The sequence below is a fragment of the Phaenicophaeus curvirostris genome, chromosome 1 (genome assembly GCF_032191515.1).
Source record: "Phaenicophaeus curvirostris isolate KB17595 chromosome 1, BPBGC_Pcur_1.0, whole genome shotgun sequence".
Classification (NCBI taxonomy): Eukaryota; Metazoa; Chordata; class Aves; order Cuculiformes; family Cuculidae; genus Phaenicophaeus; species Phaenicophaeus curvirostris.
The window spans coordinates 116550800-116578571 of record NC_091392.1 but is presented as its reverse complement, the minus strand read 5'-3'; the positions used below and the strand labels follow the sequence as shown (position 1 = coordinate 116578571).

At 41.7% G+C, this 27772-nt stretch overlaps 1 protein-coding gene across 5 annotated transcripts; it reads left to right on the top strand.

Annotated features, from left to right (window-relative positions):
- The first annotated feature begins 1631 nt into the window (after window positions 1-1631).
- Window positions 1632-26035, top strand: ZBTB21 (zinc finger and BTB domain containing 21). Of its 5 annotated transcripts, XR_011338741.1 has the most exons (3): window positions 1654-1727; window positions 22402-22455; window positions 24802-26035. XR_011338741.1 is itself a non-coding variant. In XM_069872249.1 (2 exons), exon 2 carries the CDS (start codon window positions 14060-14062, stop codon window positions 17231-17233), a length of 3174 nt encoding a protein of 1057 aa, XP_069728350.1. In that variant the 5' UTR covers window positions 1632-1727; window positions 14047-14059; the 3' UTR covers window positions 17234-20627. The 5 variants fall into 5 exon arrangements, 2 of the variants coding, with proteins under 2 accessions (XP_069728350.1, XP_069728359.1); XM_069872249.1 differs by lacking the exons at window positions 22402-22455; window positions 24802-26035 and adding an exon at window positions 14047-20627 and having other exon boundaries at window positions 1632-1727; XR_011338740.1 differs by having other exon boundaries at window positions 22402-26035.
- Window positions 26036-27772: the final 1737 nt, after the last annotated feature.

Genomic DNA, 27772 nt, shown 5'->3' with positions numbered 1-27772 from the left:
CGAGGATGCCACATGCACATCCCGAGGTATCAAGCTTCTTCACAAAAACAGTGCTGGACCTTACATTACAAAAAGCCATGGATTACAAGAAAAAAACCACAACCACAATAAAAAAACCACCACAACAAAACACTGTATTAAATGAGATGTAATGCCCATTAACACTGCCCACAGAGGTTTCCCCTCGCAGCTCCCCTACACCAGGGACCCTCCCAAATAGTACTGTCACCGGCCCCAAACTGGCGGGTGGATGGGATGATGGGCACATGTGTGCGCATGCATGTGTGTATGTGTTTGTGTGTGTGGATGTGTCTGTGTGTCTATCTGTGTGTATCAGTGTGTGTCTTAGTGTCCACATGTCTGTGTCTCTGTCCGTGTCTCTGTGTCTGCACGTGTGTCTGTGTACATGTCTCTGTGTGTCTGTGTGCCTGTCTGTCTGTGCCTCTATGTGTGTGTTTCTATCTGTGCATGTGACTGTGTCTCTGTGTGCATGTAACTGTGTGTCCGTCTGTATGTGTGTGCACGTGTCTGTCTCTGTACCTCTATGTCTGTGTGCCTGTGTCTGTTTGTGTGCATGTGTCTGTATGTCCATCTGTCTGTGTGTGCACATGTCTGTGTGTATGTCCACCTGTCTGTGTGTGCACGTCTTTCTGCATGTGTAAGTGTCTGTGCGTGTGTGTGCACATGTGTGTACCTGTGTGTCCATCTGTCTGCGTTTTCGTATCTGCGTGTCTCTCTGTGTGCACATGTATCTGTGTGTCTGTCTGTCTGTACATCTGCGTCTGCCTGTTCGTGTGCATCTGTGTCTGTGTGTCTGTCTGTATCTGTGCCCGTGTCTCTGTGTGTCCGTCTGTATGTCTTTATCTGTTTCTATGTGTCTGTGTGTGTCCATCTGTCTGTACCTGTGTCTCTGTGTGTCGATCTGTCTATCTGTGTCCATCCGTTTGTTCCTGTGTCTGTGTCTATCTGTATCTGTATCTGTATTTGTGTCTGTGTGTCTCTGCGTGTCCGTCTGTCTGTAGTCTGTGTCTCTGTGTCTGTGTCTCTGCGTGACCGTCTGTCTGTGTCTCTGTGCATCTGTGTGTTCGTCTGCCTGTATCTGTGTCTCTGTGTGTCTATGTAGCTGTGTGTCTGTCTGTATGTCTGTGACTCTGTGCATCTCTGTGTGTCTCTCTTCTGTGCGTCCATCTCTCTGTATCTGTGTGTCTATGTAGCTGCGTGTTTGGCTATCTGTGTCCGTCCGTCTGTCTGTGTCCATCTGTCTGTATCCGTCTGCCTGCGTGCACGTGTGTCTGTGCGTATCTGCGTGTCTATGTGCCTGTGTCCACCTGTCCGTGTGTCCGCGCCTCAGTTTCCCCCCCGCCACTACCGAGGGGCTTCGGCGCTTGGTCGAGGGGGGCGGGATGGGGGGTCGGTGGCTCCACGCGCGCGCCAGGGCTCCCCCGGCGCCACCACCTGCGGAGGGAGGGGGGGGGGGGGGATTCCCTGTAACCAGTCTCCAACCGCCCCAACGCTCCTCGCCGCGCCCAGCGCCTCGCTCCCCGCCCCCCCCCTTCCCCCTCCCCCCCCCCCCCCCCCCCCGCGGCGGCCAATGGGAGCGCTGCGCACGTGACGAGCGTTCCCTGCGATGACCTCATCCCTGGTGTGGGATGACGTCAAATTCAAGATGGATGGAATCACGGCGGCGGCAGCGCGCGCGGGCGAGCCGTGAACGGGACGGCGCCGGGGTAGGGGCCGTCGGTGTTGGGGCGGGCGGCGGGGAGGGCGGCCGGGCGAGTAACGGCGGCGCCGGGGGCCGCGCGGGGGTTCCCCCCCCCCCCGCCGCCCTGCCCTGACGTAACTCTGAGGTGGTTCTGCCTGCGCGGCGGCTCGGGCTGGGGTGGTTGGCTTTGGTTCTCTCGCTCTTTTTTTTTTTTTTTTTTCCTCTCTCTCTCTCTCTCTCTTTCCCTTTCCCTTTCCCCTCCCTTCACCGAGCGGGGCTGCGCTTTCCCCCCGCGAGCGGCTGCGGCTGCGCCCCGGTTACGAAACTTCGCGTCTCCGCCTTCCCGCGCATGCTCGCCGCGCGCGCCCGCCGCTGCCCGGAGCGGGGTTGGGGAGGGGGGGATGGTGAATAAACCTCTCCGGGGCGACGCCTGCGCATGCGCGGACGCCGCTTTCGGCTGCTCCCGCCGATGGGGACCCGCGCGACTGCGCCTGCGCGGCGGCCTTGGCTTGGGGGCGGGGCGGGGGGCGGGGCTGGGGGCGGGGGTGGGCGGGGCGTTGCCCCAACGACGCTGAGCGCGTCTCGACGGGAGCGGTTGGGTCCTCACTCCGCAGGCGCCCTCTGTCTCCCCGCGGGGACACCGGCCCCGAGCTGAGCTATAAAACAACACGACAGGGTCCTTCCCTGCTGTGTGCTGCGCGTCTCAGGCCGGGAAGGTCCCTGCAGCGCGTTAGGCACGTGCAGGTATTGGCGAAGCGTGGTTTCTCCGGTCCAGGAGCTCTTCGGCTGCGTTATTCACGAGTGGGGAAAGAAGCACGTCTCCTAGTCCAGCGGAAAGATCCTCCGTGGTGTGATGTGCCGGGAGGCTGTGGAAAGTGTTCTACCAGTCGCAAGGGTCAGGACAGAATTGAGTGCTCTTTGGAGTCCAGCCTGTCACTGTAAGTTACGTAAGGGATCAAACAGCAGGGAAAGTTAATCTAAAGGCTTTATTATGAGGCAGGAGATACTCATAGAATAGTTCGGGTTGGAAGGGACCTTAAAGATCATCCAGTTCCAAATCCCCTGCCATGGGCAGGGACACCTCCCACCAGCCCAGGCTGCCCAAGGTGCCATCCAACCTGGCCTTGAACACTTCCAGGGATGCATCCACAGTTTCCCTGGGCAACCTGTGCCAGTGCCTCACTACTCTCGTAGTGAAGAATTTCATCTATATGCCTAGTCTAAATCTGTCCCTCTCCAGTTCATACCCACTGCCCTTAGTGCTATCACTACAATCCTTTGTAAACAGTCCCTCCCCAGCTTTCATCTAGGCCCCCTTCAGGTATGGGAAGATCTCTGTAAGGTCTTAGATCCAGCCTTCTCCAGGCTGAACATTTTCAACTCTCTCAACCTGTCCTTGTATGGAAGATGTTCCAGCCCTATGATCATCGTTGTAGCCCTCCTCTGGACCTGTTTTGACAGTTGCATATCCTTATGTTGAGGATTCCAGAACTGGACATAATACGCCAGATGAGGTCTCACAGGAGAGCAGTAGAGGGGTAGAATCACCTCCCTCAACCTGCTTTTACGATATTGTGGAGTTCTGTTGCGTACTGAGTAAGCTGTTCTTTATAATTAAATGCCATTAATTGTTTTAAAAGCTATTCAGGCTTTTTGTTGTTGACTCACAGTGGAAGTAAAAGGTAGTAGGCTGTAGAAGACATTGTGGTGAATTACGTAATCATACAACTTGTGAAGACAGTGAAGATCTTGTCATTGAGTCGTAGTTAATATTTATGTCCTTAGCTAAAGGTTAATATGAAAATCAACTCCTAACATGTATTTCTCTACAACAAGGGTTCTGTTACTAAATCAGGAGTGGCTGGAGATGTGGGCCTGTGCTGACCTCATGAGGTTCAACAAGGCCAAGTGCAAGGTCCTACACCTGGGTCGGGGCAATCCCTGGTTTCAATACACAGAATCACAGAATCACTAGGTTGGAAAGGACTCACTGGATCACATCAAGTCAAACCATTCCTATCAATCACTAAACCATGCCTTTAAGCACCTTTGGGGAAGGTGACTCAACCACCTTCCTGGGCAGCCTGTTCCAGTGCCCAGTGACCCTTTCCATGAAAAATTTTTTCCTGATGTCAAGCCTGGACCTCCCCGGCGGAGCTTGAGGCCATTCTGTCTTGTCCTGTCCCCTGTCACCTGGCAGAAGAGGCCAGCTCCCTGCTCTCCACAACCTCCTTTCAGGTAGTTGTAGAGAGCAATAAGGTCTCCCCTCAGCCTCCTCTTCTCCAGGCTAAACAACCCCAGCTCTCTCAGCCATTCCTCATAAGGCCTGTTCTCCAGCCCCTTCACCAGCTTCGTTGCTCTTCTCTGGACTCGCTCCAGAGCCTCAACATCCTTCTTGTGGTGAGGGGCCCAGAACTGAACACAGGATTCGAGGTGTGGTCTCACCAGTGCACGCAATGGGGGATGATGTGGTTGAGAGCTGCCCAGCAGAGAAGGATTTGGGGGTGCTGGTTGATGAGAGGCTTGACATGAGCCAGCGGTGTGCTCTCACAGCCCAGAAGACCAACTGTATCCTGGGCTGCATCAAAAGACGTGTGGCCAGCAGAGCGAGGGGGGTAATTCTACCCCTTCATTCCTCTCTTGTGAGACCTTGTCTGGAGTACTGTACCCAGTTCTGGAATCCTCAGCATAAGAAAGAGATGGGACTGTTGGAATGGGCCCAGAAGAGGACTACAAAGATGATCAGAGGGCTGGAGCATCTTCCATACGAGGACAGGCTGAGAGAGTTGAGGTTCTTCAGCCTGGAGAAGGGAAGGCGCTGAGGAGATCTTATAGTGACCTTCCAGTACCTGAAAGGGGCCTGCAGGAAAGCTGGAGAGGCACTGTTCATAAAGGCTTGTGGTGATAGGATGAGGGGGAACAGGTATAAACTGGAGAGGGGCAGGTTTAGGCTTGATGTAAGGAAGAATTCTTCACCATGAGTGTAGTGAGGCACTGGCACAGGCTGCCCAGGGAAGCTGTGGCTGCCCCATCCCTGGAGGTGTTCAAGGCCAGGCTGGATGGGGCCTTGAGCAGCCTGGTCTAGTAGGATGACCCTACCCGTGCTTCGGGGTTGGAACTGGATGACCTTTAAGGTCCCTTCCAACCCTATTCTATGCTTCTAAATATGTGTTACTGGTAAATCTGGTTCTGCTTTGTTTGTATTGCTTGAACACTGCTGGTTACTGCATTCTGTTCTGACTTTGCTCAAATTGACAAAATAACTGCTTTGACCAAAATTTTCCACCGGGGTTATACTAATGTTCTGGAGGGGAAGTTTTGAGCAAATTTTAGTAATTATTTTTATAAACCTTGTTTGAAAAAAAATCCAAACAAATTATATGGCCACCTCTTGGGTGTAAGGAGATCTGACATGACTTCGTCTCAGAGATTTTATTACCTTTGTGCCTTGCAGTTGTAATCTCTTAAGACTGTCAGGTTCACTCTACCTATAGAAAATCCAGCCAATCTGACTGGATCATGAACATTTAAAGAACTGTCACTTGCATATTCTTGGCAGGAACTCACAGAGAGATGTCACAGGTTACAGCATCTGTAGTTTTCAGCTGTAACGATGTCTGCCAGGCCAGGATTTATTGTGGGTTTCTCCAGCTGTGAGCTCCTTTGGGCCTGCTGCAGCCAAGATCACCACTGGCGATCAGAACCGAGAGTGGGCAACCTTGCATATGTATTTCTTTCAGTGGTGCTGAAAGTTTTACTCCTCCGCTAATTTCAGCACTGCCCTGTGATCCAAAATGGGATTAAAGTCATAATGAGTTGGGTCCGTCTTTAATGCTTAAGGTAGCTTATAGCTTAGTACATATTAGCACTCTTACTTAGCGTAGAAAGAGGCAATGGCTTGTAAGAAGTTCCTGAAGTCCTCTTTGCACTGTACATTTAGTGATACACAAGTGATACAAATGTGAACATTTGCCCTTCCTTTTCCTACTGTGTAGGTTCCAAGTGGCAGGGTGATGCTTTGTCAGGTGACTCAAATTCAGCTTGCTTCTCAGACTGAGAACCCTACAGATCACTGAAAGCTTGATGTTGCTAAGAGATGGGGTTTTGTGAGCTCATGGGTTTTGTGTGTGTGATGCTAGCGAATACTGATACATGAAGAATTAAATAGTTGGTTCTCTCATCATCTTCATGGTATTGTCTGACTGTGCTTTGCTTAAAATGAGGTAGAGATATGCCAACTTTACAGAAAGCTGTGAACTTTCATACTGTATTGAAGTTTATTTCTGAACTTAAGAAGCTGTGAAGCAGTTACTGTAAAAAACAACAAGTAATTTCCAGCTGCAGTTTTCTAGGTTTTGAAAGGTGTTTTATCTACAAAGTAGTGGTAACTACTGTCTATAAATAAGAGTAGATTTACAGGGTAGAGGAAGGAGGAGCTGGGGAGAGAAAACTGGTCTGTAACCACCATATGGTTTGTACTGCGTTGGGAGGTACTATGTAGTAAGTCATGATGCACTACAGTTGCAGCTATTTCCAACTCTCATTAAAAGAAATTCTCAACATCTGAGCAAGTGAGCTGTTTCATAATGAACTCTACTGTATGTAATGAAGTGAAAATCCTTGGAAAAAAGCAGAAAATCTTCAGAGCAGCAAAATCAGTTGCTGCAAGTAGAAAGACTATAATATACCCTGCTCTAAAATAGATTTTCTGTGCCAAAGGAGTTGTTTTCCCCTTATATTGATGGTGTAGCTTTAATATTAGTCTATGTACAGTCATCTTTTTTCAATTTTTTTTTCTTAATGATAATATTTAAGACTGTAGTTCTCTTATATTTTCTTTCCTTTGGCAGTAAAATAATAAAAAAAATCTTGTGTTCTCTTATTGGCTATTTTATGTACAATCTTGTTCTAGAATAGCTCAGGCGTATATTATGAACTAGAAAAGGGAGTGTTGAGCAGCTCTTCTGCCTTCCTGAACTCATTCTTCCATTACCACTATCAGTTCAGCAATCTTACAGCCTATCAAAAATAAGAAAGTTTTAAAATCACCTAGTCCTGATTGTTGACAGAAGAGTTTTCCCTCTACAGTTTAGGGAAACACCACACCTTTGTGGTGCAAAATCTTTCCGTACAATCTGTGATGAAAAGGCATGAAAAATTCTCTGATGGAATAATTTAAAAAAAAAAAGTTGTGAAACTTGTCCTTTAGTAGTAATTCATGCTCAATTAAATTGCATTCTGCAGGAAAGGAAGAAATATTTTTTTCCTTTTTAGTCTCGGAGCATTAATCTTCTTATCCATGGTTTATCCTACATCAGCACTTTACAGTGTGAGTAATCTTTAGGTTGAAATTCACTCTCAGTAATCTTTCTGTTAAGTAGTGGTTAGCTCAGGGATATCTTATACTGGGGACAGTTGAGTGTCCCTGCCACCATCTCTCCCCCATCCCTCTGACTCCCTGATCTCCCTCCAGCAGTGTGAGGCTTATGCATAGACCAGGAACAAGCCTGACATCACAGTACACTGGAACAAGAACTGTACCAGGAGTTCCAGTAGGGTGGGTGCTCACCAGCTGCAAAACATCAGAGATTCTTAGGGATGAACTACTTGGCATTCTGGTCTGAATACATTTGTGAGTATCTTCAGAGAATTTTTCAAAAATAGTGTACTTGGTACAGTAAATATGCCTCACAAAAATCCTTTTAAAGTACATTAAGAAACATGGAAGGAAAAGCAGCAGAATTACAGTGATTTCTAATCACTGTTTGCCGTGACTTAACCTGCCTATGACAGCCAAAAGGAATTAGTTTATTTTGTTTGAGGAAGAGGCTTTCGTAATTCTTTTTTTAAAAAGTATGTGAGACGTTACCCACCTCTTCCATGTTCTGTTCATGATCTTGTAAATCACTTACGTAAAACTCATGTAAAATTGCTGTCGTCTTTCCCCTTCTACAGTATCCTGTACCATCTTTCCAGTATCTTGTCCATAATTAGTGATGACAGAATGGAGATGATTTTATTGTGAATTGAGCCAGTTAAACAATAAGTGGTTCATACAATAAAGCATATGACTGAATATTATTCAATTTGGTCAGCGTATCTCAGAATTACCAATAAGACAATAAATTCACCCTGTAGAAAGAGAACAAATGTACACTTCCGTTGCACATTTCCCCTTCTTCAAATTCTTGATTTCATGCATCTTTTACCAAAAACTTGTATGAAATATTTTTGAGGATGTGCTTTTTGTAGGACTTTAAATTTATGTTCTGCCATCAGGCCTTTTTTTGTCTTGTCCCATCAGAGACTTTAATGGCAATGTTAAAAGCCTCAAGAGAATGAAAAGTGAAGAAATCTTTAGGGAAAGGGATTTTTAAACATTTTAGTCTCATGATTCAGTTTGCAGCAATTTGAATGTCGAGGCATCAAGGCCAGGACAAATATTTTTTCAAACTGTGTTTGATGTGTTCGATGTTTCAAGAAGAATCAGAAAACCTCACAGCCAGCACACATTCCTGCCCTCTCCCTTAATTCCAGTAGTTGTGCAATCCCAGGGTGGGCTCGATCAGTTTATCCATCTGACAGCAAGCTAGTCCTTCCTTAGTGGGGAAGGAGACATACGGACTGTTTGTTACAGGAGAAATCACCAGTTAGATGGGACGGAGAACAAGATGAAATTGCACCCTTAGCTGCTGCATGTTTGTAAACAAGAATGAGAAAGACAAGCGAAGCTTTGTGGTCTCAACTCTGACGTTTTGTAGTTTGCTGCAAGTTGGGAGGAGCTATTCTGAGTATCAGTTGGTGAAACTACGGGTGTGCTTTAGGGGTTGCCTCTAATTTCTAGGAGAATTTCTAAGCTGTGTGAGGCAAACTGCTCTTTATTTTCTGTAGTGGGAGAGCAAAAGAGAGAGACTGCGCAATACTATAGAAGTTTTTCTCCCTAAATTTCTGCTTCTGTATGTGTGTGTGATAAATAGTTGTAAATTAACACATCAACTCACGCACTAGCAAATATATTATTTATCTGATTTTATGCCTGTCTTCATACCAGTGAGTCTCTCCTTGCTGCTGACCTGTTGAAAATAAAAAGCATTTGTCTTCATAGAGAAAGTTCGCAGTAGTGTCTGCAGTGGAAAAGAGCAAGAGCGGTTGAAATGACATTGTGGTATAATCCAGGAAGACAGAATCTCTGAATTTGCAGCAAGAGATTACTCAAATATTTAGTTAGAAAAAGGATTATAGAAGTGGGAACAATCTCGCTTTGCAGGTTTAGAGCTTTTACATATAGCTTTTGGGGGCATGTAGGGGTGATGTAAATATATATAGACTGTGGAAGAGTATGTTGCAAAGGCTATTGATGGGAGAAGAGGCATTTGATAAACTGTTGTGAAACTCACATAATAAAATCCAGCATAGGATACTTGAGTAGAAGTTTAATCAGTATAGATTTCTTTTGCATCTGGACTCCTGACCAGTAATAGGACTTTTTCCCGCCTTGTGTCTGAAACAGCACATGAATTCTCAGAGCCCACCAATCCTCTGCAAAGCACTGACAACTGAGCGCAATGTTCCTGTGTTTGCCTGGGGATACCCCGGGAAGTTTCTTGTATTTCTTGGCTGAGTTTTGTAATCCATATTTCTTTGGTTTTTTAGTGGCTTTGCCCCCACCAGGCTTATGTATGTTTTCCCAATTGAAACCTCTGTTAAGTCTCTCTTGTTGTCTATATCCTCTATGTCGATTTTCTGCTCCTTATATTCTGTGCTTCTTACTGCAGTTTCTTACAGCCCAGGGCCTCCTTGCTGCAACGCTACATCTCATGAAGTGTTTCATAACAGTCTTTCCCACTGCCACCCCCAATGTGCTATTTACATGGCTTTAGCTGACGGCTATGTCATTTATAATGGAAGTCAGCAGGCAACATCAACATCTTATTTTAGTTGCTTGTGTATTTGCAAGTGTGAACTGTTATGCTGAAATGTTTCACATAAATGTCTGCCTGATTCTGTTTGTAAAGTTTCAGCATTGGTGATTTCATTGTTTCTGAAAGTGAAGTTTCAGATGGGCAAAGCTGATTGAACAACTTTCTGACAAAGAATGCATAGCCTCATGGCTTCTCTTGCTGCAACTCTGATGCTTGTCTGACCTCTCACTGAGCTGATAAAGCTCCTAACATATGAAACAGCAAACAGATGCAAAAAGCTGGGTTGATTTTGATTGTTTCCTACTTCATTTTAGGGAGCTGAATCAACTTACTATGAGGTCAAATAAGCAGCAGAGCAGGTGAAAGGAAGAGGAGAGTACTGTAGGGCTGGAAGCAGGAGATGTGAGAATGAGGGACAGAGGAAAGGAAGGGGAGCCATCACTTCAAAGGGAGATAGCTGTTGAAGATCAGTAGTCTGCTGGGCCAAAGAATAAACTTTTTTCACCCTTCTATTTTGAAGAGCTTCCCCAGTAGAGGTTTCCTTTTTGCAGAAAGTAGTTTTGAGAAAGTAGAGGTGGCTTTTTCTATCTGTGTTCAAAAAGTAAAATAGATCTTGTACCAAATACGATACCTAAATGTCTGAAAGCTAGTTTGCAGGGATTGATAGAGGGCTGTTGAAGATAGGTGCTGAAATCTCTTCCTGGCATCCAGAAGGAAGGCTGCAGGTGCTCCTGCTCCCTTGCCGTTCCTGGGTCTTGCTGTCACTGTTCCTCCTGAGAATCAGCAGGTGCTGTAGCATGTAGGACCCGAACACACACAACAGGAGATTTTCTGATAAGCTCTTACAGTTTCCTTGATGTCACCGCAACATCATAGAGGAAAGAGCTTTGTTTCCAGTCAGTAGTGAAGGTGGCTGGAAAAAAATGGTTGGAGTTAATAGAAGCAGGTTATCTGGTAGAAAGAGTTTAGGTAGTTAATGGAAAAATAATCTTCAGCTGAGGAAGTATGTGTCCTCAAACACATGGAATCAAATCTAGTTTTACAAAAGACTGCCACAGTTGTTATCTAGTCAATAGCTCAGCATGCCTTTTGTGTCAGGGCTGAGTGCAGTCAGCCAAGCACTGGCTTTTAAGGGCAAACTCTTTGTTTTAAGGAGTTCCTGCCTTCCTATAGCTGGTCTTCTGCCACAGTTTGCTGCCTCTTCAGTTATGCCAGTGCATGAATTCTTTAAACTGTGGTTTAGTGTAAAAATTGACCAGCATTTGAAAATAAATATTATTTGAGGTTTCTTATTTATTGTCTGACTGCTGTTTAAGACAGGCCTGCAAATGTTTGTACTGGCACAGCTGAAGGAGGCGTCAAATGCAGTGTGCAGATGGGATGAAGAAAAGAGAGCTGGAATGTCTTGGGTTACCCGTGTTACTGAGAAGTGTTCATGTAATGAAACTTTAATACCTTGTACGTTTACTCTGATAATCTTTGAGAGGTTTTTTGCATCTAAGTATTTCAGGCTTTCACATCATCTGTCTAAAAGTGTTAAAACGGTTCTGCAAACAAGTTCTGGTTTTATTTCTGACTGTTGTGTTTAAAGGCTATTAAGCTGGGAGTCAAGCACTTGAATTAGGAAATACCAGGATTAAAGCTGCCTTTGCAGGATTAATTTTGTCCCTTGCCATTTGTGTATGTTGCAGCCTTGGTTACTATTAAAGTGACAGAGTTACATTGCACCAAAGAGCTCAGCTTCCTTTGCCTAACAGAAGAGACTGTGCTCTGTGAATGAAAGGGAGGATTATAGTGGAATGTTTATCTCTTGTCTTGCTTAATGTAGTAAATGGAATGTGCTCTGTGGATGAAAAGGAAGAATGTGGAAAGAAGGATGAGTGGCTATTGGATTCTGCTTTAGACCAGTAGATTTTACACCTGCCTACTAATAGCATTAATGTGTTACAATGGGCAAAGGAATACATAGTAATTACATGGTGTGTATTCTGTGAGTGACTTACACGAACACAAGGCCTGAGTAAAGCAGATTAAAATGAAAGATTTGGAAGTATTTCAAAACATTTGACTAATGTACCCTTTTTCCCCTGTGTCCTTTAAGTATAGGTTCTGCAACAGCTTCTACTGGGTGTCTCTACAGTACTGTTTTAGTTCAAGTTTCCTTCATAAGCACATTATTGATCCGTTACCTGCATATACTGTGCTGCAACTGGCAGCCCAGATCGATCACTTCAGTTTGCAAACTTGCTTCTGTCAGATGAAGCTAAAGGAAAAGGTGCATTCCTGGAACACTTGTTCTAATAAGATTCCCAGTGTTAATGGGTGCTCAGACCACAAGACTGTAATAGGGCCAGTCAGACTCGTCACTTTAAATGCAGTGGCATCCACAAAGGATACGGGTAGCACTCACTTCCCCAGACAGTACTTCTAAACAAAACATGGAAAGCAAAACAAAACAGATTGGTTACTCAAATTCATGGAAACTTGACTGCTCTGCTCTTTTTAGGTGGAGTTGCAGAGGGATTATGCATTATAAATATCTAAGGTGAATTAAGGGTAAATTAGCATTCATGAAACAGTATTGAAAGACAACTGAAATGCTCAATAAAAACAGATCTAGTGAGGAGACAGAATTCTGCTGTTGCTATTGGCGTGACGCTGTTAACTAGTTCAGTAGTTTCAGATGTAGAAATGGTATTTCAGACCCGTGATACAATCAATGCCCTGAGACAACATATGCGGCACCCATTAAGTCATTTCTCAATTATACCAATTTGGACTTCGGTTACTTATTTATTATTTACCATTAATTATAAGATTTACTGCCATTGTTTATTCATGATTGAGTTATAGCTTCTTGATATTGTTTTTCATTTTTATAAAATTTAGGTTTTGTTGTAGTAGCATACACTATGTATAAAGAATAGTTTCTCAAATCAGCTGTAAAGAGAAGTTTCTCAAATCAGCTGTAAAAAGAAGAGTATTACTTTTAATGACACGTCATTGACTTGTTTTACTACTGCCATGGAGGAAGGTAATGTAAAGGTCTTACAGGTTAACTTTACCAGAACTATAAGAGTATTCTTTAAAAACAAACAAACAAACAAAACCAGCATGTGCACAGATATATAAATTCCAGTTAATGCCACAGAAGTTTTTTTTTTAAACTAATTTAAAACCTGAGTCTGTTCTTTTGTTAAGATTTAAATGACGAACAACCGATTTAATTATTGAGATGTGCTGAGGTACAAAGTGGGCTGTGTTTTAAAGCACAGGGAATATAGAAATTTCTGCACTGTAGTTTTATTTGTGCTTATTGTACTCTTGGATTCACCTGAGCGTAACTGTTCCTTAAGTGTATGGGTTGCAGGCATAAAGCGCTTTTATGTTAATTAATAAAATGGGTAGTTCAGTTCTCCAATTACCTTTAAAATAGAACAAAGCAATGTAGGGATACTTCAGTTGTAACTGTGACATTTCTAAGAAATCGGATCCTGACAGTGCAGTTAAAAGTACACATATTTAATAGCTAGAAGTATATGGCCTCAAGCTGCGCCAGGAGATGTTTAGGCTGGACATTAGGAAAAAAATTTTCACAGAAAGGGTCATTGGGCACTGGAACAGGCTGCCCAGGGAGGTGGTTGAGTCGCCTTCGCTGGAGGTGGTTAAGGGATGGGTGGACGAGGTGCTAAGGGGCACGGTTTAGTGATTGGTAGGAATGGTAGCACTCGATGATCTGGTGGGTCTCTTCCAATCTGGTTATTCTATGATTCTATGATATATTAATGCTTATTAAGCATAAGCAAACATGATGAATTAATCTAGATTACCGACAATAATCCTTCTTCCTCTTCCCTTCCCAGTACTAATGCCCTTTCCATCATCCTATTAAAAATGACAAAAAAACCCAGTTAATTTGTTTAGTCAACAGGAGACCATCTGAGTTACTGGGCCTCAGAAAGGTGACTTGACATAGCTAAGTTTTAGAGATCTGATTCAAAAGTTTATCAGTGCAGTTGCCAAGATAGATCTTTATAAAGCTGAAGGTGAGAAAAAGATGATCAAGAGGGGAATGATTGAACCATTCCTTCATGTGGATAGGTGAGTTGCAGGAAGAGAACACAGTCTTTCCCCCCACCCCCGGCCCAGTTTGTGAGGTGTAATATTCTTGGTGTAAGATTAACAGTGTGTTTGAAACTGAGCGCAGGAACCAGTTCTTTTCCTGCCTGTGGATCTGTTAAGAGCTAACAGTGTTGTTTGAATTCCTATAACTTTCTTTCAAACAACCTGCTTTCTTCAGAACTGTTGATGGTGGTTTAGCCAGTTTATGAAGTACACAGGGAATAGGCGTGTTTACTTTATCTCTAACAACAGTTCACATCAGGCAACCTACAACTTGTTGTTGTTGTTGTTCTTTTTCAGAAACATCAGAATCATGGAGGGACTCTTGCATTATATAAATCCAGCACATGCCATTTCGCTTCTAAGTGCACTGAATGAGGAGCGTCTAAAAGGACAGCTGTGTGATGTTGTTCTTATTGTAGGAGATCAGAAATTTCGAGCTCATAAAAACGTTCTGGCTGCCAGCAGTGAATACTTCCAGACTCTGTTCACGAGTAAAGAGAATGAGTCTCAGTCAGTGTTTCAACTCGACTTCTGTGAGCCAGATGCCTTTGATAATGTGTTAAACTACATTTATTCTTCATCCTTGTTCATCGAGAAAGGCAGTCTTGCAGCTGTGCAAGAACTGGGCTACAGTCTTGGAATATCCTTTCTTACAAACATTGTTTCTAAGAATCCTCAAGCTCCTTTTCCAACTTGCCCTATTAAGAAAATACTGTATCAAGATGAAGATGAAAGTAGTTTTCAGAAGAGAAGTGTCATTGTCTGTCAGAACAGAGTGGAAGCACAAGCAAAAAGTACAAATCAAACACAACATGATTTAAGCCATACTTCTAAACCTTCACCCTCTGTTGCAGTCAAAACTAGCAGTAGACCACAAGTAACAAAACCAACTGAAACCCTTCACAGCTTACCACTGACTGAAAGGAGATGGCTGAAAGAAAGCCCTGGGAGCTATACCAAGGTCCATGAAAATTCAGGAACTGTTGAGGACCAGAGCAGAGGTGGTCTAGTGAAAAGGAACACAGTAGTGCCTCAAATGCCTTTAGCAGAGAAAGAAATTGCAAATGATGAACCAGGAAGCAGCAGTCAGCTTTTAAGAGGAAAGGCTGCAGAGATGTTAAAAAGACTGCGTCCACCAGTTTTGTCTCTGCATGGTGCATCAGAATCTACACTTTTGTTGCGAGAGGCAGGAAAAGGAAATGGTCAAGGTGAAGACAGGAATTTGCTATACTACTCAAAGTTAGGGCTAGTAATCCCATCTAGTGGATCTGGTCCAGAAAACCAAAGTATTGACAGAAGTGGGCCACTTGTTAAAAGTCTCCTTCGAAGGTCACTGTCCATGGACAGCCAGGTTCCTATTTATTCACCTTCTGTTGACCTAAAACCTTCACAGGTATTATCATCCTCCTCACCGGGAACTAATGATTCCCAGAAAGCTTTTAATGTTTTATCTCAAAAGTCATCTTTGAAAGAATCATCAGAAAAGTTAGCCTTGGATGAAAAACCACAGGTAATACACCCACATCGCCTTAGGTCTTTCAGTGCCTCTCAGTCAACCGATAGGGAGGTTGCTTCCCCTCTCACAGAGGTGCGAATAAAAACTGAACCTAGCAGTCCACTTTCAGATCCTGCTGAAATAATAAGAGTTACAGTGGGTGATGCTTCAGCATTGGCAAATAAAGATTTTCCTTTTAAAACTGAGGATGATCATAAGGAACCAAGTAGACTTCCAGCAAAAAGGAGATTTCAAGCTGATAGAAGACTACCATTTAAAAAACTGAAGGTGGATGAGCAGGGTTCCCCTGGGTCAGAAGATAACTTTGAGGAAAATTCAAGCCCTACGCACCTTGATGCTGATTTTCCTGATTCTGATGTCAGTAAAGACGAATACAGCGAGATGGAGGAAGCAAGACCAAATAAAAAATTTAAATGCAAACACTGCCTTAAAATTTTCAGATCGACAGCAGGTCTTCATCGTCATGTTAACATGTATCATAATCCAGAGAAGCCCTATGCTTGTGACATATGCCACAAGAGATTCCACACAAATTTCAAAGTGTGGACACACTGCCAGACACAACATGGAATTGTGAAAAATCCCTCACCAGCTTCGAGTTCGCATGCTGTTTTGGATGAAAAATTCCAAAGAAAACTAATTGATATAGTGAGAGAGAGAGAAATTAAAAAAGCTCTAATTGTTAAACTAAGACGTGGCAAGCAAGGTTTTCAGGGACAGTCTGCTTCACAAGCACAACAAGTCATCAAGAGGAATTTAAGATCGAGAACCAAAGGAGCCTATATTTGTTCCTACTGTGGGAAAGCTTATCGTTTCCTCTCACAATTTAAACAGCACATAAAAATGCACCCAGGGGAGAAACCAATTGGAGGAAATAAGTCTGCTAAGCAGAAAGATCATATTCATATTGAAAGTCCAGCAGAAAACAAAGAGGTTTATCAGTGTCGTCTCTGCAATGCTAAGCTCTCTTCACTTATTGAACAGGGAAATCATGAGCGACTCTGCAGAAACGCTACTGTCTGTCCTTACTGCAGCCTTAGATTTTCTTCTCCAGAGCTGAAACATGAGCATGAAAGTAAGTGTGAATACAAGAAGCTTACTTGTCTTGAGTGTATGCGTACCTTCAAATCATCCTTTAGTATTTGGCGTCATCAAGTTGAAGTTCACAATCAAAACACAATGGCTCCATCAGAGAACTTTTCTTTACCTATCCTGGACCACAATGGAGAAATAACTAGTTCGTCAAGATTGCCTCCTCAGCCTGAATCTAATAAAATGAACAATTTTGTCACTGCAAAGGAAGATGGTGTATTCAGTGATTCATCAGAACAAATAAATTTTGATTCTGAAGATTCCTCATGCCTACCTGAAGACCTAAGTGTTTCCAAGCAGTTTAAAATTCAGATCAAAGAAGAGCCTGCAGATGATATAGAGGATGAGGTCACTGAAACGAGCAGAGAACCTAAGGAAGTTGTCTCCAACAAAGATGCTGGTTTGTGGCCCTGTGAAAAGTGTGGGAAGATTTTCACTGTACGCAAACAGCTGGAGCGTCACCAAGAGCTCTTGTGCTCTGTGAAGCCATTTATTTGCCATGTGTGTAACAAGGCCTTCCGAACCAATTTCCGGCTATGGAGTCACTTCCAGTCTCATATGTCACAGGCTGCAGAGGAGTCCACAAATAAGGAGCCTGAGACATGTCCACCAGCTAATTCTCCATCTCCACCTCCCTTACCTCCACCCCCACCCCTACCCAAGATCCAGCCTCTGGAGCCTGATAGTCCGACAGGCTTGTCTGAAAGCTCCACTACTACTGAAAAGTCATTTGTACCACAGGAGTCAGATACACTCTTCTATCATGCTCCACCACTCTCAGCAATCACATTCAAAAGACAATACATGTGTAAACTCTGTCATAGGACTTTCAAGACAGCTTTTAGTCTGTGGAGCCACGAACAGACACACAATTAGCTTTAAGAGATACCTTAAAAAGCTGGTTCTGTGGAGGCTGTGTTCAGGATACCAGACCTATGCTGTATAAACTAGAAATCTAGGAGAATGAAATCAACAACAAGAAATTTGGAATTTGTGATGCTGCTTGGATTTGAAGACTAAGATAAACTAACTTGGTTAGTAGGCAGAAAACAGAGTAATTTAAAATACGGTGTCTGGGATCTCGTAGTAACAGAATAAATTTTATTTCATTTAACACTGAAATGCGATCGCCTCTGGATTGTATGCATGGATCTTCATCCTGTGATGTTGGTGTGTGCGTGTGTAGTATATATAAAGTTATATATTAAATGAAAAGGCAACAGCGGTTTGGATTGCAACTGTGAGTTTATAGTAGTGAAATACTGTAACCAACTTCATTAATTTTTTTTTAAAGAAACCCAACGCACAAGCTCCATATAAATAGTTGCCAGGCACTTGCAGTTAGGGAGGAAGTGGATGGAGTGTCTTGCTGTATTGACTTAGGTCTTAGAAACCTTTAGCAATAACAAATAAACCTCAAGTTTGAGTTATCCTGATTTTATTGGATACGAATGTTTGATATTTTAAGGGAACATAGAATTGTTTTGTTGTTATATGGAACTTGTGCAAATTAAAATAGAATCTAAAGTCAGCAATATTATTACTCAGATTTTATATAAAAGGTAGCAGCAAGCCTGCTTTCAGCCATTTAATTATAAGTTTCTAAGGAAAATTGAGGGAGGGGGTACTTTCCTTTACATAATGTCCCAAAGACTAATTTACTATAGATACTTCGGGAGGTGAAGTCATTGTATTAACAGCCATCAAAATGCAAATGGTACTGTTTATAATATAAACTAAGATTGAATGGATGTCAGACAAGTTTCATAATTCTGTTTCCACTATTTGTACAACTGTTTGTAATGCTAACTACAAAAGAATGTATGACTATTAAATCAAAAAAAGAGAGGTCATAAAGGGACAGAAGATGAGTTGTGTTCCTATACACAGTAATAAGGTTGGCCATTGAGTACAAAGATAGGTTTTAACAAAAACTAAAAATGTAAATATTTATATAGACACCTGTATAAATTAAGAAGTATGTATTTGAAATTTGTATTACATATCCAGCTCAAAGCAGAGGTAAAACCATCACACTACAATCACTGCATTTTATGAATACAATGCATAGAGCATTTCTTCCTGCTGCTTTCTATCGTATGTGCTGCAGTTTTCTAATCTGTTGAATATTGTGGTAATAATGGGCTGCAGATACCCTGTGTGGTTCCATTATTTTACCTCAAATCACAACTGGAGCATTTAGCGTAAGTGGGATCGTAGATATATAGCAGAAGCTATAGCAAGGGTCCAAAATTATTCTGTACGGAAAAGAAATATTTACCCAGAAGTTGGTGGTAAACTACCAGTGAAAAATTCTTCTGCTAGAATTTAGGCTTAATGGAGTGCTGATGGATTGAAGTGAACGTAAATGATGCAATCAGTATTTATAATCGTGACCAACTTGACCCCATGTGGGTTGGGAGAGAGGGATTGCATTCCACGCTACTTAGTCAGAGCCCAGTCTGTGTCCCCTGAAAGCAACAGGAGTTTGGGCACCAGTTTCATGGGGAGCAGCAGCGAGGTTTTAATTCTGTATGTAACCATGGATTCTTTTTAGGCATCGTAAACTCAAAAGAAAGAAGAACTGCAAGCACAAGTGTAACTCTCAACAATATGAGGATGGGCATCCTGAGTTAGGCACATGCCGCAACAGATTTGTTCTAGTGAAAGCCCAAATTTGCCACTATTTTTCTCCAACAGATTTATTTTTTTAATTATTTTTTTATTTAAGTTAAGTTTAAAAGAATTGGCTCCAGGTGGACCCATGGCTTTTTTTTCCTCAGCTGCCAAAAAAATTGGAATTTTAGTTTCAAACCTATTCTATTTCATTTTTGATTAAAACTTAACATTGTTACTAAAAACTTCTAGTAGTAAGATCTTGTTCTTTTTTGTCCTTTTTCAGGCTAATAGTAGCTGAGTATGATTACGCTAATTTATTAGAATATCAGTTAAAGTCTTTTGGTGACATTGCAATTAAAAAAGGTACTTGTTTAACAGTGATATTTCTAATTATTGACTTTTTTTACTCCACCTTTTAAGACTAAATTCCTTCATTACTAGAAACAGTTTCAAAATAAAATGGTTATTGCGCTTAACCTGGTTTAACAAAATGAGAACAACCTAAAGCTTTGCTAAGTATCCTTTAAATATTTTTAAGAAATCTGTGCATATAAATGAACATGTTTCTGTAAAACACTTCCTAAATTTTCACCAATGATTCCTCTACACAACAGTTTGAAAGTTTATATGTAGCCTTTTAAAAATCAGTGTGGTTTCTAAAGGAAGATGGCAGCTATGCCATAGTCATCTAACTTCCAACTGGGATTCTGCTATGTGATACGATGATAAATTCCACACACGTTAAATCAAAAGCTAGTGCAGCATCTTTGAATAGACCTTGACCTTTTTCTTAGTACATATTATGTATTATAAAAAAATCATAAAATATTTTTCGTCTAAATAGTCTCCTTCTAAGTTTTTCTTCGGTTGTTTTGTTTTGGGGGAGGGTAAGACTTGATTTTCACTTTGTGTGTGTTTTGTGGGTTTTTTTACATTCAGTTCCTGTTGTTTAGTAAAGGAGTTCGAGATCTCTGAAGTTTAAATATGAGATGTTTATATAGCAGTTCTGGTTTTCTATTAGCTTTTATACAGTATCTTAAAAAGCCCGTGATAGAAGTGTTTATTTTGGAGGATATGGAATAAATATACTTCCACTTACATAACTTTAATATATGGTTAAAAAGTTAAATTATGGAAAAAAATGTTAGTTGCTTGTTTATAAATAAAGGTCTTTTGGAGAGTGTCTAGTTTGGCCATAGCCAAAATAAAAGGCAAATTTATTGACATAAAAGCCTGTCTTCATCATATTTTGTTTAATTTTATAGCTGTGTACTAAAGTGACAGAAAGTTAGAGGTCTTGTTAAATATAAAAAGTGGTTTGCTTTTTTCTGAAAATTTGTGACAGGAATGTGCAGGTATTTTAATATATAGATTAGAATATAATTCTTTCCTTTTTTGCTATTTTTATAATAAGTCAGATAAATCTCAGAGAACCATCGGTGGAAACTTCTATTGTATTCAAGAGGAGCAGGGTTGAGCCATGAAACTTACTTTTTTGGGGGACTTCTTTTATCCTCCAGGCACTATGTTGGCAAAGCGTCTGAGCCTATGTTTAAGTTCCATTAAGATCAGTCTTAATATTTTTTAAACATGTGCTTAAGTTCTTTGCTAAATTGGGACCATAATCAACCTTGAAAGTGAGCAATGGCAGGCATACATACAGATTGTTTTTTAAGTCCTAGACCCAAAAGTTAAAATGAATTTCCCTCTCCATAAAAACTGCATATAAGGCGAGGGTGTAGTTCAGTAGTTTTACAAACACAAAGGATGTGAACCAGTAATAATACTGTCTCTTTTTTTTTTTTTTTTAAGTGGGGAGTGAGACACCCTGTGGCAGTAAATTGAGCAGGTAACCTGCTCAAGTAGTGGGTGACTAGTACTAGAGTTTATCTTGTGTATTTCTTCAGAATGGACATGCAGCCTTATCCGTGAACCAAAACATAGCCGTAAGGGACTTGTTCCTGCATTTCCTATTTAGGCAGACCTGCTAGTGACATCCAGGAGACTTTTTTTTTTTTTGTCTTAAGTTTGTTTGTTTTCCCCCAGGTAGGACATGCAGGTTTGGTCTGAAGCTACAGGTACTCTGGTTTTGTTCCAAGCTTCCAGTGATAAAACTAGAAGTTCCTCATGTGGGTTAAGGACAGACTCTGCCTAACTTCTTGGCACTAACAGCAAGGGTGCAAATATCTGGCATGAGCCTGTAATCTGGCATGTGCCTATACTGTTCAATGAAATTGTTTACATTTTCCTACCAGAAGATTTAGATAAAAATCAAAGCAAGCTTAGGGTTTTGGTTTGGTTTTTTTTTCAATGTTGCTGTTTATGAATCAGTGTTAAAATCTTTTGTTGTTGTTGTTGAACACAGCCTGATAGTATTTTTTAATGTCATTGTTTCTAGCTTATTTAAAATGACTTGTGAAAAACTGTATTATTAACAAATGTACATAAAGGGACACTATCAAGAGGAAAGTTGTATACAGTAAATGTACTTATTGGTATTAAGAATACTTAATATTAATAAAATGAAATAATTTTAAGCCATTAGTTAAGTCATAACACTTGAGCTGCTTGGGCATAAAAATGCCTATTAAGGGCATCCTCAGCTGTTGCAGGGATGTCTGAAAAATGTATCTCAGTTCTGTGGGTTGAGCTTACTTTTGATGTTGCTTTTTCTCTTACTATTCCAGAATAAAGGACTCAATCCATTTTTCTTTCTCTGGTTTCTCACTTGATGCACAATACGTTGTAAAGAAACAAGCCTCCCACTAGTGCAGCAGCATCTGTAATTATAAAATATACATAAAACCTGAACAAACTATCTTCTGTGGTGTAACATGCAAAATAAATATAAAGTACACATTTAGGGATTGTTCTTGACAGTGTCCCTTTTTAAAAAGCAGGAAAATGGGATAATTTTTAGCACTTGGGTGCGGGGGAAGTTTCCTACGGTTTCTAGAAATTGGAATTTTTCTAATTACACAAAATCACTTGTCATTTTAAAGGATTATAGAGGTAAGACAAAAGAATCTGATTTTATAATGCTGTATACCTTATAGTTATTCTGTGTCAGTTCTATACATCAGGGTGGGTTTTTACTTTTTTTAGGACTGAGACTTAGTAGCTTAGGGCAAGTTTTTCTTTAATGTAATGTAAACCCATTGCTGCTTTGTACAACTTTTTCTACTGTGTGTTTTCTTTACTTTGATCTTGACTAAGAAATGTTGGCGTCCAATAAACTTACACTTTGTTTCTTTTGAATTACTGTGTCTTACACTGGAATCTCTTGGCAAAGTGTGATGTTATTGTACATACCATTGTGTCTGTGGGATGGGAATTTTGTTTATGAAAGTGCATCTTTTGATCTATTTGTTGGATGTAAATGACAGTTTTTACATTACTAAATAATGGCTTTTTCTTTGTTTTAGTAAGTGGCCCACTGAACCTTTTACTGGAAAATACAAGAAAACCAACTTTTCTAGGCAAGTTTTTAAAACTTGAGCATAGCCCAAATTCTGCTTCCTATGCAACTGGTGATTAATATGGTACTTTGTAGAAGCAAGGTTACATCAACAGAGTATCTCTTTCATCTAAAGCTGGATTGAACCAGATGTTTGAAAATAGGCAGTCAGGAATGTTTATGGTATTTTGCAGTGCTCTCCTAGAAGGCAGTTTTGCTGTGTTTATTTCCCTCGTCAAAAACCCTTCAGAATCCCAGAATGATGTAGTGTGTGCATTCCCGTGGTCCAGGAAATTATCGCTGTCTTTCGGAAACAGGGTTAACTAGACTCCTCTCTTGGATAAGACCTATCTTTGAAAACTTTTAGGCAAGTTTTCTCAGCTTCTTGGGCTCTGTGTTTGCTGTCCTTTGCCATTTTTAATTTATGCAGTTTGGTTGAAACTCGTTGGCGAATTTCACTCACATTTAATAGAGGAGACAAGGTCTCAAGAGTTATTCCCCAACAAATTTTATTAAAAAATCACTGACTGAATGGTCTTAGTGCTGAGGATAAGATTTGCAGCAAGAGCATGTGCTGAACAGTTACCTGTGTTTTTTTCCCCAGCACTTGTCACTGTGTGCGTTGTACTGTCTTGTTAGATTAAGTGGGGCAATAGGTCAGGTGAAACGTACAGCAGAGCTGAAGTACAAGGTTTGCCAAGTAGTCAGAATCTAGGGTCCAAGGGGCACTTCAAGCTCAAGAGGATTTGGGCCTTTGATGCTCTTACAGGGACAAAGGGCTCCTTGCCTGCCCCTCCATGGAGAATCCAGCACATAAGAAATTAGGTGAGCTGTGGAAAAGGCAAAGAGTGGGCAGAGAGCTGCTCTCTGACTCATTCACAGAATTGTAAATCACCGGGGGTTTGGCTCCCTCTTTCTCCTTTCAGCATAAGAAACACTTCCAGCTCTTTCTGCATCCTGTTAAGACCTACATACAATCCTCTCTCTGGTACTGCTTCAAACCAGTCTAACGTCTGCTTAAATGCTTCATAGAAAATACCTGTTCTAGACACCATATAACCTATATCTGACATAAAAGTTAAGAAGCAAACCAGAATTATAAAAATTATTGATAATGCTATGAATATTGTGCCTGTTTTCATGGGGTTTTTTGTTGTAATTCCAGCCATCTGCTTCTAAGACGGCTCCTCTGCAAACAAGTCCAGTACTGTTTATTCGTAGAATGTTTTCAGTTATCACACTTCTTTTTTAATATACAAACACTTAATAGAATAATTCTTACTATTAGGTCTACATGGATAATATTTCTGTTTCCAGTCCTGAAATACTCTAGCAACAAAAATTTTCAAGGTGTTGGCTGCAATGAAGCAACATACCCAACTTATTTCCCCTTTGTTTTACATATGTTGAAAGAGTACACAAAAGCAAAGCTGATTTCTGCTAACGAAGAATTTGCTTTAAATTGCTTTTGTGGGTTTGGTACAACCCTCAACAGTTTCTTAATGTCTCATTTGTCGATCTAGGATGGACACAGTTCTTCATTGTCATGGAGCTCTGGTTGTAGTCATTAGTTTAATCTGATGTTTGAGGGCTCAGGCTCTCATCCAGCAATGCCATCCCTCCAGCGCAGTTCAGTAGTGTTATGAATGAGGCAGTGGTGAGGCAGTTAAGGCTTCCTGGGATTGCTAACATCCAGGGATGCTTTTGCTGGTAGAAGAGATCATGCTGAGGTTTGCAGGCTCGGCAAGCAGGTGTCTGAAGGAGCAAAGGGCAACAAGCCAGAAGAAGAGGTGGGAGAAAGTAGGGTGACAACAGCAGAAGAACATAAATTATAGAAGACAGCATGCTGTGGACCCCCAAAATAAGAAAAATAACCAGCTTCTGTTTTAAGGTGTCATTTGTGATGAACATGGCTCTTTGGTTCCCACTTTTTCCTTTCTAACCTAGCCGTTCATGGGGTTTGATGTCTTCTAATTCATTTTGCCTAAGAGAAACTGCATCCATTACTCTCTGCTATAAAATCTGTGAGGGAGCTCAGGGAAGAAAAACTTCTCAAAAGATTGTTTAATAGTATTTCCCCTTCACTATTGCATTGGGAAAGTTTGGGTCCTTTTGGAACAGGCTGCACATCCTGAGGGCTTCACCTGGTATGGTGTTTTTCCACGAGGAAAAAAACCAACCAAACAAACAGTAAAAATACCAAACTCTCGCTCTGTAGAAGTCTGGAGGAGAATTTCAAATATTAAAAATGAGATTTGATATGAGGTAGTTTTTTTAAGTATTGCTACAACACCCAAGAGTGAGAGAGAACTTTAATTTTATGGAGATGATCCTGTAATCTATTATGTACCTCTAACCTTGTGTACAGGCACTAGGAGGAGCCAGAAACAAAAGACTGCCACCATCACATCCACCTGAAGAGAGAAGCTCAAAAGCATCGCATCGAAGGTGAACCCCTTTCTCTATGTATGTATGTCTATAAAAATGCATGTGGGCATGTTTAAGTATGGCTCTGTTACATGGCAGTTACTGAGTTTGCAGAAAATGTCCTGTTCAGTCAAAGCCATATTATAATACACTTTTGTCCGAAAGCTGTCTTCTCCTCCAGTGTTTCCTTCACTAAGCAGCACGGTTCTGGCTAACTGACAGCTGGGAGTGGAGACATGAGGCGCATCTCCAGGATCTTCAAATCGTAGCTCCCTGTTGGGACCACCAAGGATGATGCCAGTTTATCCCAATGGTTTCTGCAGCACAGACAGTTGTCTAAGAAAATGCACGAGGATTAGTTGTAGCTTAACAGCTGTTATCATAACAGGCAGTCAACACACTTGAACATAATGTGAGCTCTTGGCTGAGGAGATAAAAACATTCTCCCCTTTGCCTGCGCCACAACGCATTCCATACTCCTTTGAGTAACCAGCACAATTTTCATAGTTGTGTTGTGAGTGAGCCTGTACCTGTGCGCTCCAGACTCAAAGTATTTTAGCCTTAGCACAGTACCCACGGGGATGTGCTCTGGGATGACATGCAACACAAAACTGGCACGTGCCCTTGGATACTTCCAAGGTTCTGAGATTTGTCAAAAGTCTTTATTTCATATTCTTGCTATTAATTTCCTACAACATTGCTTGAAAGGCCTTTGCTCTCAGTGTAAAATTTCAAGATCTCTTCTACAAAAGTCTGTCTTTCTTTTGGATGCCCAGCATTTCCAAAGCCAGCAGGTCTTAGTGTCCTCAAGTGTGTGTCTGAGGGACATATGAGTGTTTGTACTGCATGGGAAAAACACATGTCCCTGGCAAGTCAGCACCTCCTTGGCTGGACCCCAAGATTCAGAAGGACAGGCAGGAATGTCTCCTGTGGTTCCTTGTCAGGACATTCTCCAGCTCAGTCTGGGACATGGGAAGCCTTAACCTTTTGGGCAGGATGTTAACTCTGATCACAAATAAACCCACAAGCAGGAAGCTTAATGTACCCAGAACCACCCATCATGTCTAGGGTGTCATCCTTGGGGAAGGCAGCTCGCAGAATCGTTTAGAGCACGGCAATCTCTCCATCCCAGTACCATCACCTCTGGTGGTACTTGCGCTCTCTGGTGGAGAGAATATAACTGGCTCCAGAAGGTGAAAATAAAGAAGAAAATAGAAGTAGTTTGTATGTCATGCTTTAGTTTCTAAAAACTCACAGTATGTTACTGAATGTGGCAAGTTTTTGCAGAGTCATCATTGTATAAAAAAATAATACTCTCAAAAATATTTTTCCTTTTTCCATTGCAGTGCCAGATACAAGTAGTAAAAGAAACCATCAGCAATTCCAGACAAAATGTCAGTTGTTTGCATTTGTTCCTTTTGCAAAGTTGTTAACACTTGGGAATAGATTATTTAGTGGATATTGGAAAGTGAGAAAAGTTTGATCCTACAGAGAAAAGCAAAATACTTATAATATGACAAAATAGTGAGACTTCTAAAATTAAAGTGTGAAACACTGACGTGCTATCATGAATGCAAACACCTTGGTGCCATTATTTGCGTGCTTTCTCATGTTGGTTTTTTCCTTTGATAGGCTTTTTGGTGCATGAATGGTTTCAACAAAAAGTACAAGTATCCAAGGTGTACGCAGCTGGGCCCATGGTTGCTCTAACAGAATTGAAACATGGCTTTGCAGTTTTGCTTTAAATCTGAATACACAATTTGAAATTGTTTGGTCAAACCGAAATACAAATTAGCTGATTTGTCAACATGTGTTTATGGGGCATGGTTGGTTTTTTAAGATTTTTTTTTTTTAGGACCATGCCTGCATATTAATAACGCATGTAATAACAAAGCTATTAGAGCAATTTTCTTATCTAATGAAAAACTATCTCCTGGCAATATGCCTTCTTAATCACTTAAGAGATGTAGGCATTTGGGCAAAAAAGAACTAAGTGACCTAAATTAACTGAAGTATTTCTACTGCGAGGCTGTGGTGGACATACTACCTTTTTTTGAGTGGAGATCGATGCTTGTATAGACCAGATATCTCTTGATTTTGCAAAAGAACCAAAAATAAGAGTAATTAGTCAAAGTGAAGGTCTAATTATGTTATCTCTGAGTCTTTTTTATGGAGCAAGACTACATCAAGAAGAGGATGTTCTCTGGAAGACATGGGATGGGGAGAAGTTCTTCCAGATGAAAAGCCAGCCTGGTGCTAGCCTCCTTACCCCCACATTAGCTCCTAGTTATGAAAGCTTGCTTAGTGGCACCTCCTTGGTGTCAGGCCACTGACAGTCTTCCGACAAAGCTTATCTAAGCAGCCCACCTAGCCCTTGTTACAGCTCCTTTGCACGCCTATCACTCTTTCTCAGACAGCTGTCGCCAAGCAGGGAACAGCGTTTCTGGTATGTCAAATCATGTGAGACAAGATGGGTCACACGTACTGAATCTCACCTAGAAAGGGGCCACAGAAAACAGACTGGAGAGTACACATAAGGGCAGAAGCAAATGGAGGAGCTTACTTTCCTGCTTTAGCATTGTGCTTCTCCTTGCTCCACAACCCCTGAGCAGACTTGCCAGGGTCAGCAGGTAGAAGGCCATGTCTGTTACCTGCCTCTAGCACAGCAGGTAAAAGGGTGGGAGAGAGGCTAAAATGCTACCTGTTGGAGGGAAAATGGTCCCCTCTTCCACGGGAAGTAACATGCTGAGGGGTCACATTTCAGGTGTGAAGACTGCAAGCAGAGCTTCTGCAAGCAGAGCTGTCAATGGCGAAGAATGTGCTAGTGGTACCATCTCAGGCTGACTCTTATGCTATCAAAATATCATAATGAAGACATGGTTATAGCCATCTCACAGTAAATGCCGCATCAC

Bases quoted from the DNA above. Each gene is read 5' to 3' on its own strand.
- ZBTB21 (XM_069872249.1), top strand. From the start codon at position 14,060: ATGGAGGGACTCTTGCATTATATAAATCCAGCACATGCCATTTCGCTT.